At 33.0% G+C, this 21,540-nt stretch overlaps 1 protein-coding gene across 1 annotated transcript; it reads right to left on the reverse strand.

The window, feature by feature from the left end:
* Positions 1 to 18,940: 18,940 nt before the first annotated feature.
* On the reverse strand, positions 18,941 to 20,350 carry LOTGIDRAFT_103681 (hypothetical protein; the record flags this gene model as incomplete). The annotated part of the gene is made up of 1 exon (XM_009053451.1): positions 18,941 to 20,350. One exon carries the CDS (start codon positions 20,348 to 20,350, stop codon positions 18,941 to 18,943), a length of 1,410 nt encoding a protein of 469 aa, XP_009051699.1.
* Positions 20,351 to 21,540: the final 1,190 nt, after the last annotated feature.

Genomic DNA, 21,540 nt, shown 5'->3' on the forward strand with positions numbered 1-21,540 from the left:
GTTCCTACAATTCCACTAAAATTTTATGATGTCACTAATCCCAAAGGGCCTTATTTGATAAAGCATATTTTGTGATTAGTTTTATTGGAATTCCACTAACCATATATGGCTGGTTAAAAATTAGAATGATGTAAATTGTGTTCATAAAAAATTAAGAAAACTTCTTAATAATTCCTTTAAATGGAAATTGTTACTCTAATCATGACATTTGGTAATCAGTCAAGTTGCTTTCACTTTTACGGCACTCAATGTTTGTCTACTTCCTCTGTGATGTCACACGGATGTGGCGTCAACTGTCTGATTAGTTATCAGAGCATGAGCGAGGAAAAATTTTGTTTTTGTAGCATTGAGTAGAATTATCTTATATGAATATAGAAAAAACATTATTACTAATTTAGAATTTTCTAATTAGCGATATTGTAAATATCTGCATTGTAAATATCTATATTAAATAGAAAAGAACACAACATTGAAGTCTTAGGAAACATGAACAACTCTCAAATTTTCCAAAATAGAAACCAATTATAGGCATCATAAACTGTGGTTTGTCAACTGTTAGCTATCAGGTTTACCTAATTGGGGGATTGACCAATTCTTTAAGGTGTTGTTATTAGTAGTTGTAAATTTTTCTGTTCTCAGGTTCTGCTAGTTCGATCCCTTTTATATTTTTATCATTTAAATTTCAAAGAGGAATTTAAGTCATTTTTGTGTAAGGGTTAACCAGGTAACCACAAATATTTTAATTGTGATATCAGTAACCTTTTGAATGTTATTTTATAGTTGTTTTTATATTAGGGAAATTCAGAGCTGTAGGATGTAAAACTCCATGCTATTTATAGTAATCACATCATTTAGGTCACAAGCATCCGATACTCTAATAGAGAATTATGGTATTCTGTTTAATATTAGGTTGGTCTAAACCTCAATTTATATTTGACTACAGCAGGAAGATGATGATTATAATAGTATAATTGTCTCTAGTTCTTTTTGAATAACAAAAGTTCATGTCTGTAATAATTTTATAGTTGAATATAAACAAGGTTTTGTTTAGATTTGCTAGTTTTTGTGCAGTAAGAACAGACATTGTTTTTGTCAGGAACAAATTGGCAAGTCGGAAGAGGGAAGTAAGATTAATGTATTGTGAATATTTATGTTTTCCCATTCAGCTATTCATACTCTTATGTTTCTTCCTGGCAAAAATTGCTTTTTTTGCACACTGTATGACATTGTCCGCCTAAATTAGTACAATTAGGAGCAGACTAGATTAATGAATTATCAAAATACTATTCTAAATGTTAATTTTTTTCCATTTAGCTTTACATCGTGACTATTCAATTCTATAATGTTTCCCTCTGTTGACTTTGCCAAAATTTCCTTCATTACATGCTACACCAGGATGACTGGAGAGGGGATGGGGAATGGGAGTGATGAAAAAATTTCTACTTTCCCTGCCAAAGTCGCGTGAGATGTATTCTCCGCCTACCCTCTAAAATCTCAAAAGGGGAACTGAGGTGCTTGGATGGCCCTCCCCGTCAATGAAATCCTGGCTACCTGGCTATGCCATTGACCAGAAAACTTAACGTAATAATCTCTTTCTGAGTCATTTAATTCATTAATTTATAAACTGTCATTTTGAAAAAATGTTTTAGGCGTCTGCCACTATGGCATTTATTGTCAGATTATGTATTTTGACTTCTGAATATTTATTTTGCTACCTCTAGAATAAGAACTACTGCTAGTTTGAAATAGACATCTGTCATTATAGTAGATGAAATTTTGTTTATAATACTAATTTTAAACCAGTTACTTTATAAACTAAAATATGTTAAATTCATTTTCTTTCAGATTTATTTATATAATTATACTACAAAATAAATTTGAAAGGGAAGCCAATGTTGACACTTGAAATTACGATTCAAATTTTCCTGGGGAAGCCTTCTCTTTATTTCTAAGAACTAGACCTGAGTTTATTGTTCAGTTTTATGTTTTCCCATTGACCTTTGACCTGCAACCAGTGTAAACTGGTTTGAAAAATCAGAAAGTATTGTCTAGACCTATGCCAGTATCGAACCAAGGCCCCAAAGTTCTGGAGTCCATATCTGACATGAGATCTTATTCAGTTTGATTCTGGCACAGGTCTCTACCATTACTGATTCTCTACCATTATTAAGAACTCCAGATTTCCATGGAGACAGTGGCTCCAAATTTCTGACAAGGAAACATTTAGTAGTAAAGAAATGGTATGTTTTGATTATTGATGAATGAATTGATCCGATGTTCAAGTTTAATTAGTACAAGTTATTAATTAATATTAGTAATGAATAATTAAGATATTTGATTGTAAGATGACATATTAATTGATAAAGCTAGAACATTGACCTCTGTTTGTTATGTCATGACGAGCGCAGTACCACCGTCTGTGACAAAGTAATTGAAACTTGGTGTGTATTTAATTATAATGTTAAAGGTGATAATGGAAGGAAATAAGTCACAGACTTGTAGTGAAGAAAGGACGTTGACATTTGCATCCATTGACTTGTCTCAATACACTAAAAGGAATAATCTAGAGCAGAAATGCTATTTTTTCTTTGTACAATGTCTGAATACAATTGAAAGGCCATCGTTTTGCCATTTTTAGGGGATGATTTGTGTCTTTAATATATGTAAACAGTCTTCAGAAGTACTAGAAATGTTCGAAAATCACTTCAAGATTCCTTCTAAAATACCTCAAACTAGAAATTTCACTTTCTATTTCTATATATGGTGCAATTACGAGAAAAAACAAGTCGTCATTTTAACTTTCAAATGCAGATAATTCTAGACATACATGGATTTGAAGGCACCTAAAACACAGTTTTGGAAATTTGAAATGAGAAATATTTATCTGAAATACATTTTAGCAGAATGAGAATATAGCTCATATCAGTTAAAATTGTTATTTTCAATAAATAAATGTTAAGGTTACTTCCTCTGACTTGAAATCAGTAATCAGCTCAACAGGTTCATTAAACATCCTAAGCTGACCATAATGATGGATCTAAAGCTGACAATCCGGATTAACTCAAGATTAATTTCCTATAAGAGTACTGATTTAGCCTTTAATTTTTACTTTTATTTTGATCAGTGCCTTTTTTCAGGAAGACCTTGATTGAGGCTGGCCACGCTGCCAACACCCCACTTTCAATTTCTTATTATTGTACAAAGGGAAAGAAGTGCCTTCAAGCCATCTTTTTTTTAGAAGAAAACTATCAGCAGAATTCCAATGAGTGACAAACTAAGAAAGTCAAAAATTCTTTTTTTTTGTTTATCCAGACTGTACATACATGGACATTTATGGTTAAAACTCTTAATTATATGCAACAAGATATGATTAAGAATACATGATAATTCATGAATTATGTGTTAATATTTTCTCTGATCTCCCATTGAAAAAAGATGAAACGAAATGATCAGTATTTTACTCAATGATTAAATGAAATATTGATAATGACAAGACCTAAGACATAGATAAAAATTTTCTGATCTTAAAGAGTCTCCCATAGAAAAAAGATGAAAGAAAAAGATTTTATCTTATGGATAAGACATAAATAAATGATCGTAATAGTTTCCTCGGATTCGGAAAGTCTCCTAAGACATAGATAAAAATTTTCTGATCTTAAAGTGTCTCCCATAGAAAAAACATGAAACAAAAAGATCAGAATTTTACTCAGATAGCGATTAAATAAAATAGTGATAATGATGGATAAGGCATAGATAATTGAAGTAATTAAAGAAAGAATGTGAAGATTGTTCAATACTGTGATATATCAGAGTAAGAGAGATTTCTGACAGGTAATTTATAATACATCATGAAATAACATTACAAATATTCATTAACTAAACAGCTATATTTTTAAGGGCTTAGTCATCATTCAATTTATAATCATGTTTTTTAAAAAGTTGTGGTTGAGATCATTAATAAAAATTAATTTAAAAACTATATTTTAATTGCAATTATTACTGGTTGTCATAAATAATAGATCTGATGAAAATTAGGTTTCCAATCATTCCCTAGACTGGACTTTTATAATAATAATAGACAGATGTTGGTAAGGCTAGATTCCCATTCTAGATGATCATGGGTTGCAGTCTGCATTCTATAACAGAATTTTTTCCGCCTAAAAGATGGATTTTTTTTCTGGACAATTCTTGTCACCCCCTTCCAATATATTTGTGTTTTCTTTCTAAGACAGTTCTTCAAAATGTTCCCCTTATTCCAGTTGTCACTGTATCCAAATAAAACTGTTTTGACTTGGCTTTAGGGCTGGTCAATCGAGCAAAAGGGAAGTTGGCATTTTATACAGGAAGTCGGCATATCTACAAAGAATTGGCACATTCTTATGTATTGGTAGGTGATACAAACCAAGGGACAATATCTTTGGCAAAGCTTATATTCAACTATTTATGGGGTCAATTTGACAAGCAGGTAGTTGACACATATAAATGTATAGGTATAGGCACAATCAGTGAAAGCAATATGTTAAGCAGAGAAGTTGGCACATTAAAGGGACAGATGGCCATTCTTGATTAAAATTTCTAGTTTGAGGTATTTTTGCAGAAATTATGCAATTTTCAAACATGTCTAATACTTCTGAAGACTATTTACATATTTTCAAGGCTCAAATCAAATCCCCAAAATGATGCACATGTCCCTTTAATATGAATGTATATATGACCAAACAATGTGGGTAATACCTGGGTTTAAACTGGAGTAATATGTAAATGTTTAAGGGTCAACAGGGAGCTGGCCCAAACACTCTTGGTAATATCTGTTCATAAACCATACTAATATGTAATTGATTAAGAGGTCAAGTTGACAAACAAGGAACTGGCAGACACAAAGCACTGTGCAAGTAAACAATGGCTTCAGTGTTCAATATACAATGTTGTTATACTAATAATAATATATAGGCTTTTAATGATTTATTTCATAGTGATAAGAAATATAACCATTTTTATCACCAATTATACATATAAAAATCAATAGTTTATTATATAATAGGTGTTACCTGGATGTTCAAGTCTTGAAATAATACAGTATTTATATCATTCTGATTTCAATGGCGAATGAGTCAGACGGCTCTTGCTAAAGTGAGCGACAGGCCCGCAGCTAGCCCTGGGTCTCAGAGGGGCCATATTTTTTTAAGGGGAGGTAAAGGGGGGACCTTTGACCTATGCATGTGATATCATCACTGTTCAGGACAAACATTGAATTGGGTTCATCAAGAACCAAATTTTTAGACATTAATTTTTAAGAATTTTCGACATGACAAAAGCCAAATTGGTCATAACTTTTGGTATCTATACAAAGCTGAACCATTATTGAGTCCATTAAGTCATTATAAGACATTCTACATTGTGGCTGTGCTATGGTGTGGTATGCTTTTCACTTAATTGCTGTTACAATATGATTTACCTCCCCTACCCGTGGGATCTACTAGTTGTTATTATAGTAGGGTGGGTAGAGTATATACAAGGAAGTTATAATATATACAAATATACAGGATATGATACAGACAAATAAAATAATACTGTTTATAATTATAATACCAGCGTATTGTTTACATTTCAATATTTATTTGTTTACTCTAGAGTATAAACTGAACATTATGTGTCAAGATTTAAAGCAGAATTGTCTGCATGTTATATAACTGAATTAATTGTTTCTCACGTTAGTTGAATATACTGTTAATAATAGGTTCAGAGCATCAAAACACAAATGTGGCTGCTATGTCACAGTATTTAATAGACAAAACAAAGTTGTTTTATTGTTTACCCATCAACTCTGGCCCAGATCATCAGACATGATATTCTGGTTAAGGCCAGACATCAAATTTCATGGAAATTAGTTATGACCTTTGGAATTTATATAAATTTTAATGAACATCAGCAAATACCATTGATACTCTGTACAAGCTGTATATTTGTACAATATCAAACAGTTCTTGAGTTTTCACCAAAACATATCAAAATCAAATTCAATGCCTTTAACAATAATAGTATGATTTTAATGGGTGTATGTTACCTTGCCAGGCAAGCAGCTATTCAATGGGGATTGATTAACCTTGAAAACCAGGAAAGAACCAGCGTTTGGAGACTCATTTTTTAAGTTCCTAAAGTTCAGAGATCATGTCTCTATTAAATGCACTTGAATTTGAATTTTTGTATTTTTAATTAAAAACGTTGATATATTTTCAGTCTGTGAAGCCAAGAACTGGGATATTTTGTTTTCTGATAAATGAAGCTCGTGAAACAACACCACTAGAGATGCCTGATCATGAAAATAGTTTTGTTTTGAAGGTAAAAAGGATTTTTTAAATATGTAAAAGGTGACCAAAGATGATGCAAGACACAAACTATCCAGATGAATTTGAAGCATTTGACTTTTCTTTAGATACTTATTTCCATTTGGGAAGCATTTATTTTAGAGAAAAATACTACCAATTTTCTACCAGCTGTTTCTTGGCTAAATCTCTAGGCATTGATCTTTACCTGATAGTGCTTACCTATTTACATCTGGGTCTACAGGAATAATGAGGAAAGATGATTCGTTCAAGGTAACAGACTTTCACTTTGGGGCAGAGATTAGAACCCATAACCACCATTAGTTAGGCGTAACCAAATAATGTCATGTAAAGTTGACATTGCTCTGACTGCTGATTTCAATAATGGATAATAATGGATAATAATGTGCTATCAGTTTTCACTGCCACTCTATGTTCTAATTGCAGGGTGAAGGAACCATAGAACATGTTATTGAAGCTAGTTCAGCACAAGATCGTAGAAATTGGTTACAGGAACTCAGAGAATGTATGTTAAATCCTGATATAGAGGAGGAAATAACACCCATGTAAGTTTATATATAGGATATATATATTTTAACCCATATAGGTTATATATTGTCACCCATGTAGGTTATATATTGTCACCCATATAGGTTATATATTTTAACCCATATAGGTCATATATTGTCACCCTTATAGGTTATATATTTTAACCCATGTAGGTCATATATTGTCACCCATATAGGTTATATATTGTTACCCATATAGGTTAGATATTGTCACCCATATAGGTTATATATTTTAACCCATGTAGGTTATATATTGTCACCCATATTGGTTATATATTGTCACCCATATAGGTTATATATTGTCACTCATGTAGGTTATATATAGTCACCATATAGGTTATATATTGTCACCCATATAGGTTATATATTATCACCCATATAGGTTATATATTATCACCCATGTAGGTTATATATTGTCACCCATGTAGGTTATATATTGTCACCCATGTAGGTTATATATTGTCACCCATATAGGTTATATATTGTCACCCATGTAGGTTATATATTGTCACCCATGTAGGTTTTATATTGTCACCAATATTAGTTTTATATTGTCACCAATATTAGTTTTATATTGTCACCCATATAGGTTTTATATTGTCACCCATATAGGTTTTATATTGTCTGCCATATAGGTTTTATGTAGACATGACTCACACATTTAAACTTTATATTGTGACCCATAAAGACCATATTAGGCTTTATATGAACACCCATGAATGCCTTATATATATATATATATATAGTCACCCATATAGGTCTTTTAAAATCACAAATATAGGCCTTATATAATTACCATTGTAAGTTTTGCTGTGGAGAGCTATTTTTTATTTAGATATATTTTTTGCAAAGTAAAGCCAAATTAACAATTAAATGCCTGAACCCCTATAATGTATATGAATATTTGATTGCATCCTTGTGTGGGTCTACTTCTTAGTTTAAATGAGAGGACAAAATCAAATTACAGGTCATATTTCAATATTTATTTGTTGATGGGACATATTATGAATATCTTGGTAACTTATATAACAGTATACTAATTTACTTGTATAAGTTGTTAACATATGACAAACTTTAGTCATACAGGAAATATTCAAGTTTAGTTGTCAATATCCTTATAAGAGAGAAGGACTACAGAAAATGCACTTACATTTCCATGGTAACAATGACCTTGTATTTTAATAATTGTATATCACATGTTAATAGGTGATGAAAACATTGTAATCAACAATTCCAATGACGCACGTTTCATGTTTATATACTATCCCTTAATGTATGTGTGTGTTATATTTTGGAGAAAAAGTAAAAATGTTGAGACAGAAGGTTAGAAAGATCCAAAATCGATTTTTACTTTTTTTCAGACGTCCAAGATTACCAACAGCTCCCTCTGGTTCCATTGAAAGAAAAGGTAGGTTAAAAATAATTCTTTTTGCTTCTCAAAGTCCCTTCCAGAGACAATTTATTGTGGTTTTTGACACGTCAGTAGACTAATCTGGTGGTAGTCGTAACTGTCTTTAGCTCATTTTTCAACCTGATACTTAGATTTTAGCTCCTTTGTTGTTTTAGATACTGTGTAACTAGTGAGACACAACATAGGACGTAAAACTCCATTCATTTCATTTAATTTGAAAAACACCCTAGAAGGCTCAATTCTTAATGGATTTTGATGTAACTTGATAATATTATCCAGTATCACCTCAAAAAGTTCAAAAACGTTTTTATTCTATTTTTCAGTAGAGTCCCAACAAGTTGAAACACCTCAGAGAAGCACGTCTCAGGGTAGTTTAGGAAATGGTGCTACACCTAACGTCCCACCCCGTACAACTAACCAGAGACCATGGAGCACCCCCCAGCATACTCCTCAATCCAGTTGTTCTCCCAGTACCACAGATTTACATAACGACTCCACAAGACCTGACACAGGTGGGTATTGTAGCCTCCTGCTGAGTGAATGTCAAGCCCTAAATTCAATTGTTTTAAAGGAATTCTAAGCCTTGGAAAAACCCTAAAATTTGAATTTTCAAACTTTACCAATAAGAGTATATATTTATTAAGGGGACTTGCCTGGTTTTGTGACTATACATCAGATTCCGTCACAATACAAGGTTGATCATTAGAAGTTAATACAGATATTTTAGTGGTTGAATGAAGTCTTAAATACATTCTACTCAAATACAATAGTTAGTTTTATAATGAATATTTACAGATCATCGTGAGACTATAGTAGATGGAAATATAGACCAACTTTTAGGTGAATACCCCTGGTTTCACGGCACATTATCACGAGCTGAGGCTGCACATTTAGTTCTTCAAAACGGACCCAATGGTCATGGTGTATTTTTAGTTAGAAATAGTGAAACTCGCACAGGAGAATATGTGTTAACTTTTAACTTTCAAGGTCGTGCAAAGGTATGTTCAACTTATTCTTATGATTGTATGGTTCTGGGCTCCCTGCAACAAAAATCTTACGGTCAATTTTTTGTTGTTAGTGTGCTATTTCTCATTGTAAATTTTACACTTCAGACATATTATTTTCGTATTAAAACTGCAATGTCTAATGGTGATTGTAGTGATTGCGATATGATATTCATATCCTAACGTTTAGCACATTTATCAGTGGTTCTCAGTCAATCGTCTACAACAAAGGTTCATATAAGCTGAACAGTAAAAGGTTTATATTGGCACGTTCAGACCACCTGATGACTGATATATCACATAAAATTTTTTCAAATGTTCTGTGATTCACAGCCTTGTCTAGAAGTATCAAATTTCAAAATGTTCTTTGTTTTTTTCAGCATCTACGAATGACAATAAATAATGATGGACAATGTCGTGTGCAACATTTGTGGTTTCAGACAATATTTGATATGTTGGAACATTTCCGTACGCATCCAATTCCACTAGAATCGGGCGGGGCATCAGATGTCACATTAACAGACTATATAGTAGGTATAGACAGTCCCCGTACACCTACACCACTACCACGGGGATCTCCGCGCTCCAATAATCCTGCAAGTCATACAGTATCACATCATACACATGCAGGACATTTGGACAACAATAATCGTGATGCAGTTGTGATAAGTGGTTCAGTTCGATCACGAACATCCTCTATTGAAAATGTGGTACGTGAACAGACTCATGGTGGTTCCCAGCAACAATTGGTTCATGGAAGGGCTGTTGAGAACCATTACTCTTTTGTATGACACTCTATGTTGAAATTGTTATAGCGAGATTAAGTTTGTTGTTTTGAGATCAGTGAAAATCATCTTTTAAAGGGATGCGGCTGTCAAGATATTATTTGTCAGAAAAATAATCATAAGGATGTTCCCATTTAAAGTTTACATGTATTATTATTTAAGTAAGCTTATATATTCCACAGCCTGAATTCATGCACTGAATTATTTATTAATGACATCACAAATCCCAGCTTTACAAGAATTCCAATAATCTTATTTTAGTCCAATACTTTAAGTTTTGACTGATAATAATGGAAGATATGTTATCACCTTCATAAGGACTAAACTGTCATTTGAGCACAAAGTGTGTGTACAAATTTAACTCTATTGATTAAAAGTATTTGATCATAAGCCAAAATGTGTATTGTGATTTGTAACATTTTGGTGCCATGTTTTAAGTTAATGCTATACGCACTTCCTTTCATTTAATCTGTTGTTCGCTTGAAACTAAAATAGATCCGATCCATTGATTTTTTTCTTTATTTTATTATTTGTCCCTCAAAACATAATTTATTTGAGCAAAATTGAAAATATTAGTAAAGTCTTGGTAACTAGAGATATTTTGTGAAGTAACGCACAGAAAATGAACTTCAGTAAATAGCGGAACTATCTTTCTTAGTAATAATAAGAAGTACCAAGAAGTTATTTTGATCTATTCAGTGAACAATTTGACTATTTCATATTTGATATTCTGATTTTCAGCTTTGATAATTACTGAATTTTTTGATAAGAGTCGTAGTCTTACTGGATTGATAGAGCTCAATTCATCTATTTGTTATTCATTATATTAGATCATCAATATTTGAATTTCTATCATTTTAAATGTGAAATTATTATAAGAATACACTTAATATATTTTATCATGATTTTTAATTTTCCTTGTTTTAAACCAAAGCTTTGTTATGATTTATTAATTGTATTATAACACTAATTATGCATTGTGTATATATTTTGTTTGTATATTAACTTTAATTATTGTATATTACGCATTACTCCACTTTTATTTGATATGAGCTCATTGTATGCTAGGACTTGAGTTTCTCATATTAAAATCTGGTTTGTTGAGTTTTTATATAAAAAGTTTGTTACTCGGTAGCTTATTTAAATTAACTTCTAGAAATCTGATTGGTCAATATTTTCAGTGTAATAATGTCAACCAATCAGAGTTCTTAGTTTTGTAAGTTTATTATTATTTTCAAGTAACCTCAAATCCTCAGAACCTGTTTTGAAATGTAAATGGACCACTCTGTTTTAAAGATTTGAAATTATCATAAGATTACTTGTGGTAACGAGTGTTTTGTTGGAAAATTATTTCCAAAGTGGGCAATCGAAACTAAAGCATATATATAGTCAAAGTTCCTAGCACTAAGAAAATACCACTGTCCCATAAACTCAAGAACTGTATTATATTCTCTATACTTGAGCTCAATGTTATTACCAAGCCAAATCTTACCATTTTTTATACGCAATTGTAACTACTCATTTGTAAGATAAGCACAATTTTAAAGCTATCATGAACTTGTTAATCCTTCATAATTGCAATACAACATGTTAAAGCTAACCTGAAATCATATTTTAGTATTGTAACTTTTTATGATCATAATAGGATAAGTAACAAAATTTCACCTTTTCTGTTGATAACAACACCATTAATAGAACAGCATAGTTTGGAACAGCATGATTAGGAAATGGTTAATGTTTTATCATAAAATATATCTTGTTATTTTTAATTAAGAAAATTAAAAATAAAGAATTTGATGTGATAGAATTAGACTTAGTTTAAAAGGTAACTGGAAACATTTCACCTTTTTTCTAATAAATAAATTCAGATGAACGATAATTACTGAATGTACCTTTAAATTCAATTTCTCAGCCTCGTTTGTTATTATTTATTCAAATGATTGTTATACTGTTTGATCCACAGGAAATATTTATTATAGACTATCAAATATTGTGTCATTGTGAATCTATAGTAGGGAAGTGGGCCATTATTACATTTACTTAGTTACTTCAAGTCATTAAGTCTTATTTTAAATTATTTTGTATAACATTTTAGTAACTTTTAGTCAAAATTGCTAGTTGCTTCGTCAAATTTTCAAAATATGCTTTTATTATTTCCTATTTAAGTTTTTGAATTAGATTTTTTAATAAATGAAAATTTAGTATGGCTTCAAACTTGGAGTCGAAAGAAATTCTCATTTTATATACCAGATATTCTCATTCTATGTATGTGAGATTCTCATTTTATATATTTGAGATTCTCATTTTATATATTTGAGATTCTCATTCTATATATATGAGATTCTTATTCTATTTATCTATAACATCCTTAATCTATATCTTTTACATTATCACTCACAATCTATAAATTAGTTATTTACTTTGTGCTTTTTTATATTCTTCTGATCTCATATTCTACTGGTTGTTAACCAAACCTACACCAATCAATGCAGTTTAACATTTAAGGGGGTGCATCCACTTGTCTTAAGGCAACATTATGAATGGTTGTAGCCAAAATATATTAAAAAGGGTAGCCCTAGAGTTATTTAAAAACTCATAAAGCTAATTTTGTATGGCCTCTCCTTTTCTAAACATTAAGCATTCCCTGTCTCCTTATAGCAATACCTCTTGTTTATACTATAAGATTAAACAAGTGTTTTCAATTTCTGGAAACCTGTTGGAAAACATAACAATGTGTAAGTTTTCATTGTACAAAATAATGCAAATTGTAAATTTGATTGGTCAGCAATGTTGTAAATCTCAGTGTCCCATGACAATTAAGTGGATGTGTCCCTTTAACATATATTGATGTATTAATGTTGCTAAAAGCTAATTATATTGATCATTTATAAGTTATAATTAAAATTTGTGTATATTTATGTTGTGTAGTATTTTAAGAGTAAAACCTGGTAGTACCGATGGTTGCATCACCAGTGGTTTGTTGTGAGAAACACTTGATGATGTGATGTAAAGCTTTGCAGACTGAATTTTCTGGAGCTTTGATATTTTTAAGACCAATTACTGTATCCTACAATGGATCCAGGATCAGTACTGTATCTTATATGAGGTAGATTGTTTTATCAGATTTAAAGGTTGGGACAGTTCAATTCAGATCATTTGTGCCATAACAGCTTTTACATTGGTATGTATGCCAATGAAGGTCATACAGTTCAATTTCTGAATACACTCTCACTGTCTTATGATTGCGGCAATTTTAAACTTTATACTTCATAGTATAATTTCACCATGCAGCAATGTGGGCATTTATCACCATGTCTTGCAAAGTATCTCATAAATCAATTTCAAGTTTATCATTTTTAAGTAATTCTAAATTTTTCTAATTCTTAATGTTTTTAGCAAGTTTTTAAAATATAAATGTTACCTCGATATATCAAATATATTTCATGAGCACAAGTAATCTGTTTTGATTGTCTTAAAACAGAATGATAAAGTGAAATATCTTAATGTCAGGACAAGTGAATCTATCATATAAAAGTATAATATGTCAAGTTCAGCAGGGTTCAACTCAAAAAAGTTTTAAATTTCATGAAATTTCATCAGGAATAGAATAAAAATAGAAACAGTTACTGGAAAATTAATAAATGCAGAAACTGCAAATAAAAATATTGGTTTTGCTAAGCTCTGGCCATAAATAAATTCATATTTAAAATGTCATTAAATTCAATAAGCTACTGATATGCATAGTCTATGGACAGAATGCCAAGTACACAAAGATTCCAGCAACCTGGACTTCGCAAGTGATATCCAGAGCAGTAGTAGTGAGGATAAAATTGTCTTGGAAGATATTAAGGATCTTGGACACAAATCAATTTTGATGCTTACCAGTTCAACAAATACACCATATTACATACTCTTTATTTTGTGTCTCAAACGGCTGTCTGCGGATGACAGTTTTGAACTATTCCTGAGAGGATAGTCAACTGTTTAAATTATGATCATCTGCTTTATGAACAATTTTGATATTTCCTTTTGTTCTATTGGCAACATATGGACATTAAGCATTCTAATATGTGGTTTATATGAGTTCTGGGTGCTATATTTAATTTCTTTTTATGATCAGTGAAAAGAATTATAGATTTTCGTTAAAAAAATATTTTATTATATAATAATATAAAACAAATTTGATCAGATCTCGCAGCAATTATATAACAATCTCTAGTAGAAAATATTCTCTTATAAAAATCTAAGACTGAGCATTTACAATTTTGACCATCTAATATCAAACATGACAAGATGACAACCAATTGCTTTGGATGCAAACATTCTGAAGGCTTTAGACATTCAAATACAGCCAATCAGAGCACTTGAGAGTACAAACTGGTTAGGATTTTCTCTACTATGTTGGTTAATGTTCAATAGTCAACAATTGTAAATGTTCTTGGTTAATAAAACTGTACAATATATGAATACTATGGCTATAAACAATTATATATATTTTAAAGATGATATAAAGTGGAATAACTCCTTTTATTTACAAGTAATTGAGCTTACTGTGTTACCTCCCTTGGGATTGTAGTTATAATTACATATTTTAAATTGTGAGATTCATAAAAATTTAATTGAAAATGAAAGAATGGAACAATCTTATCATAATGAGTCTTTAAAACGAAAAAATACAGCATATTTTATAGTTGATTCAGACTTCAGAAAGAGACAGAATAAGTCATGTAAAAAGAAAATTAACAAACTGTAGAAAGGATTGAACTAAGATAAGATACTTAAAGTTGCAATTTTGTAATAAAGATATAGGCCTACATGAAAACAACTCCTTTCATAATGCTTGAAAAACCTCGATTGATGATCCTTTCAGAGTTTCTTTCATTTGGTAGCTAGAATGGAATTCTTTATGTACATCTGTAAAAAGATAAACATAGAATTTTGACAGTCCAGAATTCCCAATTCACAGTAGGCCTACAGAATATACGTGGCCTGGCTTTTTTCGACTGACAAATTAAAAGTTATCTCCCTTGTTAACCTTAATTGCTTGCTCTTCATTTGAGAGGTGTAGCCACGAACCTAGCCTTGTCTAAGGTCTGTCATTACTCCATAAACTTTTCAAAAATGCTCTCCACTTACCTATTAACGAATTATTTAAAACTGGGTATCGGAACCATGTTTACTGGCAGGTGCTGGAAAATCAGGATCAAAACTTGGATTTTCGTAAATATCTTGATATAACATTTCTTGTCCTGTAATGAAAAACATGCAAGCCAGATGTAATAAGGATAAATATAGCCTTATTGTGCCGTTTAGCAATGAAAGCAAATATATTGAGCGCAAAGAGTAACTTTAACATAAAATAGAATAACCAACCAATCCTGATGAATATAGCAATGTTGTGAGCTAAAGACTTGACCTGAGTTTAGAAATGTCTGTTTACAGCCAATGTTAGAAACATCAGGTCTTTGACGATAACAAGAGACTACCTACCTCCATTTAATTCACTCTTTTCATCTCTGTATGAGCACAAAATTATCATCTTGCGTAATGGTATACATATTAGTAACGCTGTAGCATTTACAAAATTACCAATCGTCACAGCTGCGTCTCGGTATGTCGGTCCAGCATTGGTGACCACAATCATCCACACGAACATACAACCAGCAGTACAGACAGCACTAATGCATATCCAGCGAGATTCATAGTTGTTCCTGTAACTTTCCCACGATAATCCCGAGAAAATTGCTGTTAGAAGTACCAGGAACATAATGAAGATCATGGACAACACGAGTCCAACGTCGTACTCGCTCGGGGGATCGCACCACCAATAATCGTGAACATCACTGTTATATAATTTGGAAGCTGTAGGAGTTACCAATATCAACCACTCAATGGGTATAATTGCTTGAATCAAAATAATGGCTATTGCCATGAGTAAAAAGGCAAAGGAACTTGTGAGTCCGTGATACTGTTCAGGAGCATAATCACTATCTTTACGGAACCAGTTATCTACTGCTTTAACTAACAACGGTCCCAATACGATCGCGTACACTATACCCATGAGTAAACGCCGAGTCGTGCAAGTTTCTAATGATGCTGGGAAGAAAAATGCGAAGTTCAGAACGTAAATTAAGATAATGCCAACAATAGCCAAATAACCAAGAATAGAAGTTCCTCCACGATTTGGATAAGCAATTATAAGATAAACAAAAACGATGACGGATACTAAAATTCCAAGACTGCTAAATACAGCAACAACTATTGCCCACAGTGGCCATTCGTACAATTTAACCCCATTGCTGTAATAGTACCAGTTTCTTGGTTCTGTTGGAGTTTCAACTCCCCCTGTTTGTTCAGATGATGTAGGTGACGACGCAGCTACTGGTTTGACTGGACATCTACAACCTTCTGTTTCTACACCATCTTCATCTTTTGGGCAGGAGGAAACCCAACCACCTAGTTTATCGGCGTCAGAATCTTGGCCACTGTTATAATCTTCAAACTACAAAGAAGAGATTAGACTCCAAATAACATTAGTAACAAATTCACTTATGATCTAATCTAAACTTCATATTAAAAGACATTCTACCACACGATGTCTTCAATCCTGCAGGTCTACTTAACATTTAAACTTTCAGCTCAGAATACAGCTTAGTCCTTTCGCATTTTCAATGCTTGTTAGACATTAATGAAGTAGCAGTGTGTAAAAATTTTCAAGGTACCGTATATTATTAAATAAATGTATTTATAGCACAAGCTTAATGAGTTGAAGAGTTGAACGTAATGCTAATGCTTAGAAAATTGGTTTGTATTTTTTGAATTCATAATATTTCTAAAACAAGGATTACACCCTCTACTGACATTATTTGAACAAGAAAATTGACTTCACAGTAATTACTTAAAAAACCTACATTTACTCAAAGAAAAGGTTGAAAAGTTGTTACTTGTTACTTACTTTTCTTACAATATACCCAGTACTCCAAAACTGCTGTTTGTTGAAGCTGAGTTCATACTTGTCGTCTGGATTTAATGTCATCAATTTGTCTAAGTCCGTCTTATAGCTAAGTATTTGGGTTCGTATCAATTCCCTTGCATTTGGAATATTATTAATACAATCGGCAAGGAGTTGACCTGCTCCGCAGTTGTCATCCATGAATTTGTCGACGCCTTCGGCCATAGCGTAGGTACCAGCGATTGTGTTGAGGATGTATTCATTGTTCATTTTAGGTTCGTCTAGCGTTTCCTTCTTATTACAAAAGTTTACAAAATTCAAATTGGGACTAATAGCATCTACTAGCTTACATTGGTGAGTCTGTTGATAAAACTCTTCGAACCACTCTCTTGGAATGTTCTTGTTATTCCTGGTATCTGCTGATTCTTCGTACGACAAGGTTTTCATATACTCCCTAAAAGACTCGACAGCACTGGATTTGCGATAAATAATTAAACCTTTAAATGTGTAACCGGTTGGAAGATTTAGCTTCATTTTGAGTTCGTTCATATCACTAGCCCATACATTTGTGAATACCCAGAAATACTCTTTCAAATAACCCAAATTATTAGCAGCCATTAACAATGTTCTTGTGTCCTCTAATGTAGTGAACAGAACGATAACTCTTGCGCTGTTTGTGTCAAACTGATCTCTAAGAGCATTCAGGGCTGTGTCATCATCCATTTGTTTGGTAGCCATAACGGGATTTCCCATACAAACATCATTAGGCGTTACCAGTTCACTAAAAGTTTTGTAAGCATCATTCTCGTTGGAATCAAATGAGACAAAGGCAGTGATGTAGGTCCATTTGTTTTCTTTGAATAAATCGCTGATTTTCTTGAGAAGTTCGCTTCGTGGTTGAATGGTTCTCGCCAAATAATTGTATCTCTTTAGATCATTGAATCTTACAGCGGTTGCACTAGGACTAACATAGGTGTATTTCAAAGGCTCCAGAACTCGGGCTGCTGATTCAGTATTGTCATCATTTGCTACCAACAATCCGCCAACAGATTTAGCAAATACAGCAGGCGTAACATCGTACATTGAGTTGCAAAGTTTATTGTATGCCAGAATATTATATAAGTCTTGTTCAACACGTAGACTGTTGGAACATGTGTCCAGTACAAGTCCACGAATATTATTATTCGATCCACTCAATAAATTATCCATGGTGTACAAGAAGGCAAGATACTCCTGAAAGCCTCCGTTGATGTCGAGTCCTCCACACCGGAATTCATCCAAACCCATCTTATGGATATCGAACACAGAAATGAATGTAAGGCGCGGAGTTGGTGTTGTTTTTCCCAATACGGTGTATCTTTGTTGTCTATTTCTGACAGTTGGACACTCAGAACAGGCATCATCTCTCTCACAACTTCCGTCCCAATTTGGTTTGTATTGAGAGTCGACATCCAATGCTCCTTTATCATAACTTCCTATCTGCAACGATATACATAATGCATGTTAGACATTGTAGTTTCAGATATACCCTAAAAGCTTCACTGGAACGAATCACAAGAAAATATACATGTACATGTACATCTCAAAGCTATAAGAATAAGATATCCTGTATATAAAAGAGATTCATTAGATCCCGTCTGCTTAACCATAGGATTGGATACATTTCTGGCCCCAATTGGGCCTCTTATTGAAAGATATATGAAAAGTAGTTCAGAGTGAAAAACTTAATGCATTTTAATTGACGAGTTGATTGAAAATAGTTTCAACAGACAAAGAGTAAGAGTCGGAGTCGAGCACGCCAAGGCTCACGTAATCTTTGAAACAGCATTTTTTTTTGTTATTATTAAGTTTTCACGGTAATAAATCTAGGACGGAATCAATAAAATGAATGTAACATTACATACGTACCTTTTTATAGATATATCCACTCGTAACTGATTGAATGGTTATTGAATAGAAGTCATAACCTTTATTGCCTTCACGATTTTCAAACTTAAAGTTTGTTTTTGAAAGATCTTCAAATTCCACACTGTCCAACTTTTTCAACAAGACGTCTCTTCGGTCATTTCTGTTCTTGTAAGCTTCACAAACTGTAGTATAACCTTCCCCACAGACTTCAGTTAACGCCTTATCCAGAGCTAGAGCTGAAGAGAAGACTGCGTTGATGACGTGAAGAACTCCTGGATCTTGCCTATACTGTGTGCTCAATGGAATGCTTCTTGCAGTTTGAGCACATTCCTTCTGACGATTGACAGAGGGAACTGACAGATAGCAGTCCCAAATTTCTTCATAATATTCACTAAACCATGGATTCCCTTGTGAGTTGAGTGGAGTTTTCTTTCCAAGGTACTCATCAAAGACCTTCAAGTTAACTGTTTCTAGACCAAGGCTGACTGAACCACTGGCGTACTTCTCAGAACCAATGATGGCATCTTCACTGTTTCCCCAGGTTTCTGATCCAATAAATTTGAAAGGACTGGTGTCACCAGCAACTCGGCCTACAGCTTTCAATAAAGCATTTATATAGTTGGTACCAGCGAAGACCACAACGGTATTAGCTACTGGTTTTTGTAGCAAGGCTGTTACTACATCATTGGATATTTCATTCGACACAATGCCTTCATCAGGGTACGAAACCATCTGAGCTACGCAGATACGTTTTCGAGAAGCCGCCTCCTCGAAAGCTTTTGATCCAAGAATACCATAACTAGTATCTGTATAAAGCACCTGTACATAACGTATATTGTGCTTGTCTAGGAAATCGACCATCGCTTCAGCTTGGTTGTCGTCAGCGGGCACGGTTCTGTAGAAATATGGATATCTAAGTTGATCTTTGAGTTGAGTGGACGAAGAGGCGTAGCTGACTTGTGGTATGTTCAGATCATTCAAGATTCTGTTAACATAGATTGAGCTATCACTGCTATATGTTCCAATGTAAGCATCGATTTCTTTTGGATCTATGGTTTTTCCATTTTTGACTAAGCTAACCATACCGTTATGGATATTTGAAACCAGAAATCCGCTTCGTATGTCACTCTGACAACCATCTAGACCAATTCCACCAACTTGGACTCCCTGAAGTTTATCAGCAAAGATTCCTTGCTTATTATTTACCAATCCGAGGGCGTAGTGGAAAGCTTCCAACAGCTGGAATCCATGTAAAGTGTTCACTTTTCCACATAAGAAAGGGTTGACGGATTTCTCGTGGACATCAAACAAGCCTGAAAAGTAATTGAAAGAAATTGTGGGATGTGATAGAAGATAGAAAACACTATGAAAGTAGATCGTACGGTAATCTAGGAACATATGATTCTCAACCATTACTGGTTTAAGAAAATTTTGAGATGAATCTTGTTGCTAAATAGTAAGATATAGCTATACCTACCTCCTAATATAACGTCTCCTGGAACATAAGTAAACGTGACACCAGACTGTATGCATTCAATACACTGTTCTGTACAATCGGCCTTTACATTTCTGTATATATTCTTCAGTGAATCATCTAGTTTAATTGATGTTCCTCTGTAGGTTCCAACCTGAAATGATACGTTTCATTTATTTGACAAAACTGACTGTGTATGAAGTGGGCGCTAAATGTATGTGGTCTGCTTGAACACTCTTAAATTACCTGAATAATCTCTGTCTGTAACGAGCCGCGTTATTGACTCTAAATACTTTAGTGGATAAAACTAAACAATTTGACTATGAATTAGCTTATTTGGGAGGTTTTCGACATGTGAAGCATGATATAACAGTAAAGTATGGAGGCCTAATGTATGTTTGCATAGTTCTGTACATCTACTATACATCGTCTTAAGCCAGTTATTTGACGTATCCGATTTCGAGTTAAACATAATTATTTTTTAAAAAGGGATTTATGAAGGATATGGCCGGGACCAAGCTTGAACTTCGTGTTATGCGGAACTTGTCTTTGCCGTTGTCGACTTATCGAGTTATTACTGTATAAAATATGGATGCACGCCACAGCCTTCTGTTTTATAATAACTAACCCTTTTCACAACATGGATGATTATAGTCTAAAGCAGTCTGTGGAATTTGCGTAAGATTCTTCATTAAATAAGAAAATTAAAAATCACCTGTTCATAATTTTTTCCATTCCATCTTCGAACTACGTAGGGAATATTACCATCTTTGTCTTGGAATCTGAACTCGTGGTTAGCTGGATCTTTAAAAGTCACTCTGTTTAGATTTTGTTGAATCAAATCGTTGATGTTTCTGTGATTACTGTAAGCGCTGCACACTGAATCATAATTCTCATCACAAAGTTGTTTCAAAGTGGCATCAATAGCTGCCACAATAGAGTAAACGGAGTCCATAGTTGAAATAACATAGTTATCTTGTTTGAAAGAAGGTGCTTCAGTAATAGATTCCAAATTGCCTCGACAATTTGGACGACTAGCTTTGTAATAGCCCGGAAGGTTACATTGGTGTAAATCACTGTAATATTTTCCGAAGAAGACGTTTTCTGCGTATCC

The sequence above is a fragment of the Lottia gigantea genome, assembly GCF_000327385.1.
Source record: "Lottia gigantea unplaced genomic scaffold LOTGIsca_2, whole genome shotgun sequence".
Lineage (NCBI taxonomy): Eukaryota > Metazoa > Mollusca > Gastropoda > Lottiidae > Lottia > Lottia gigantea.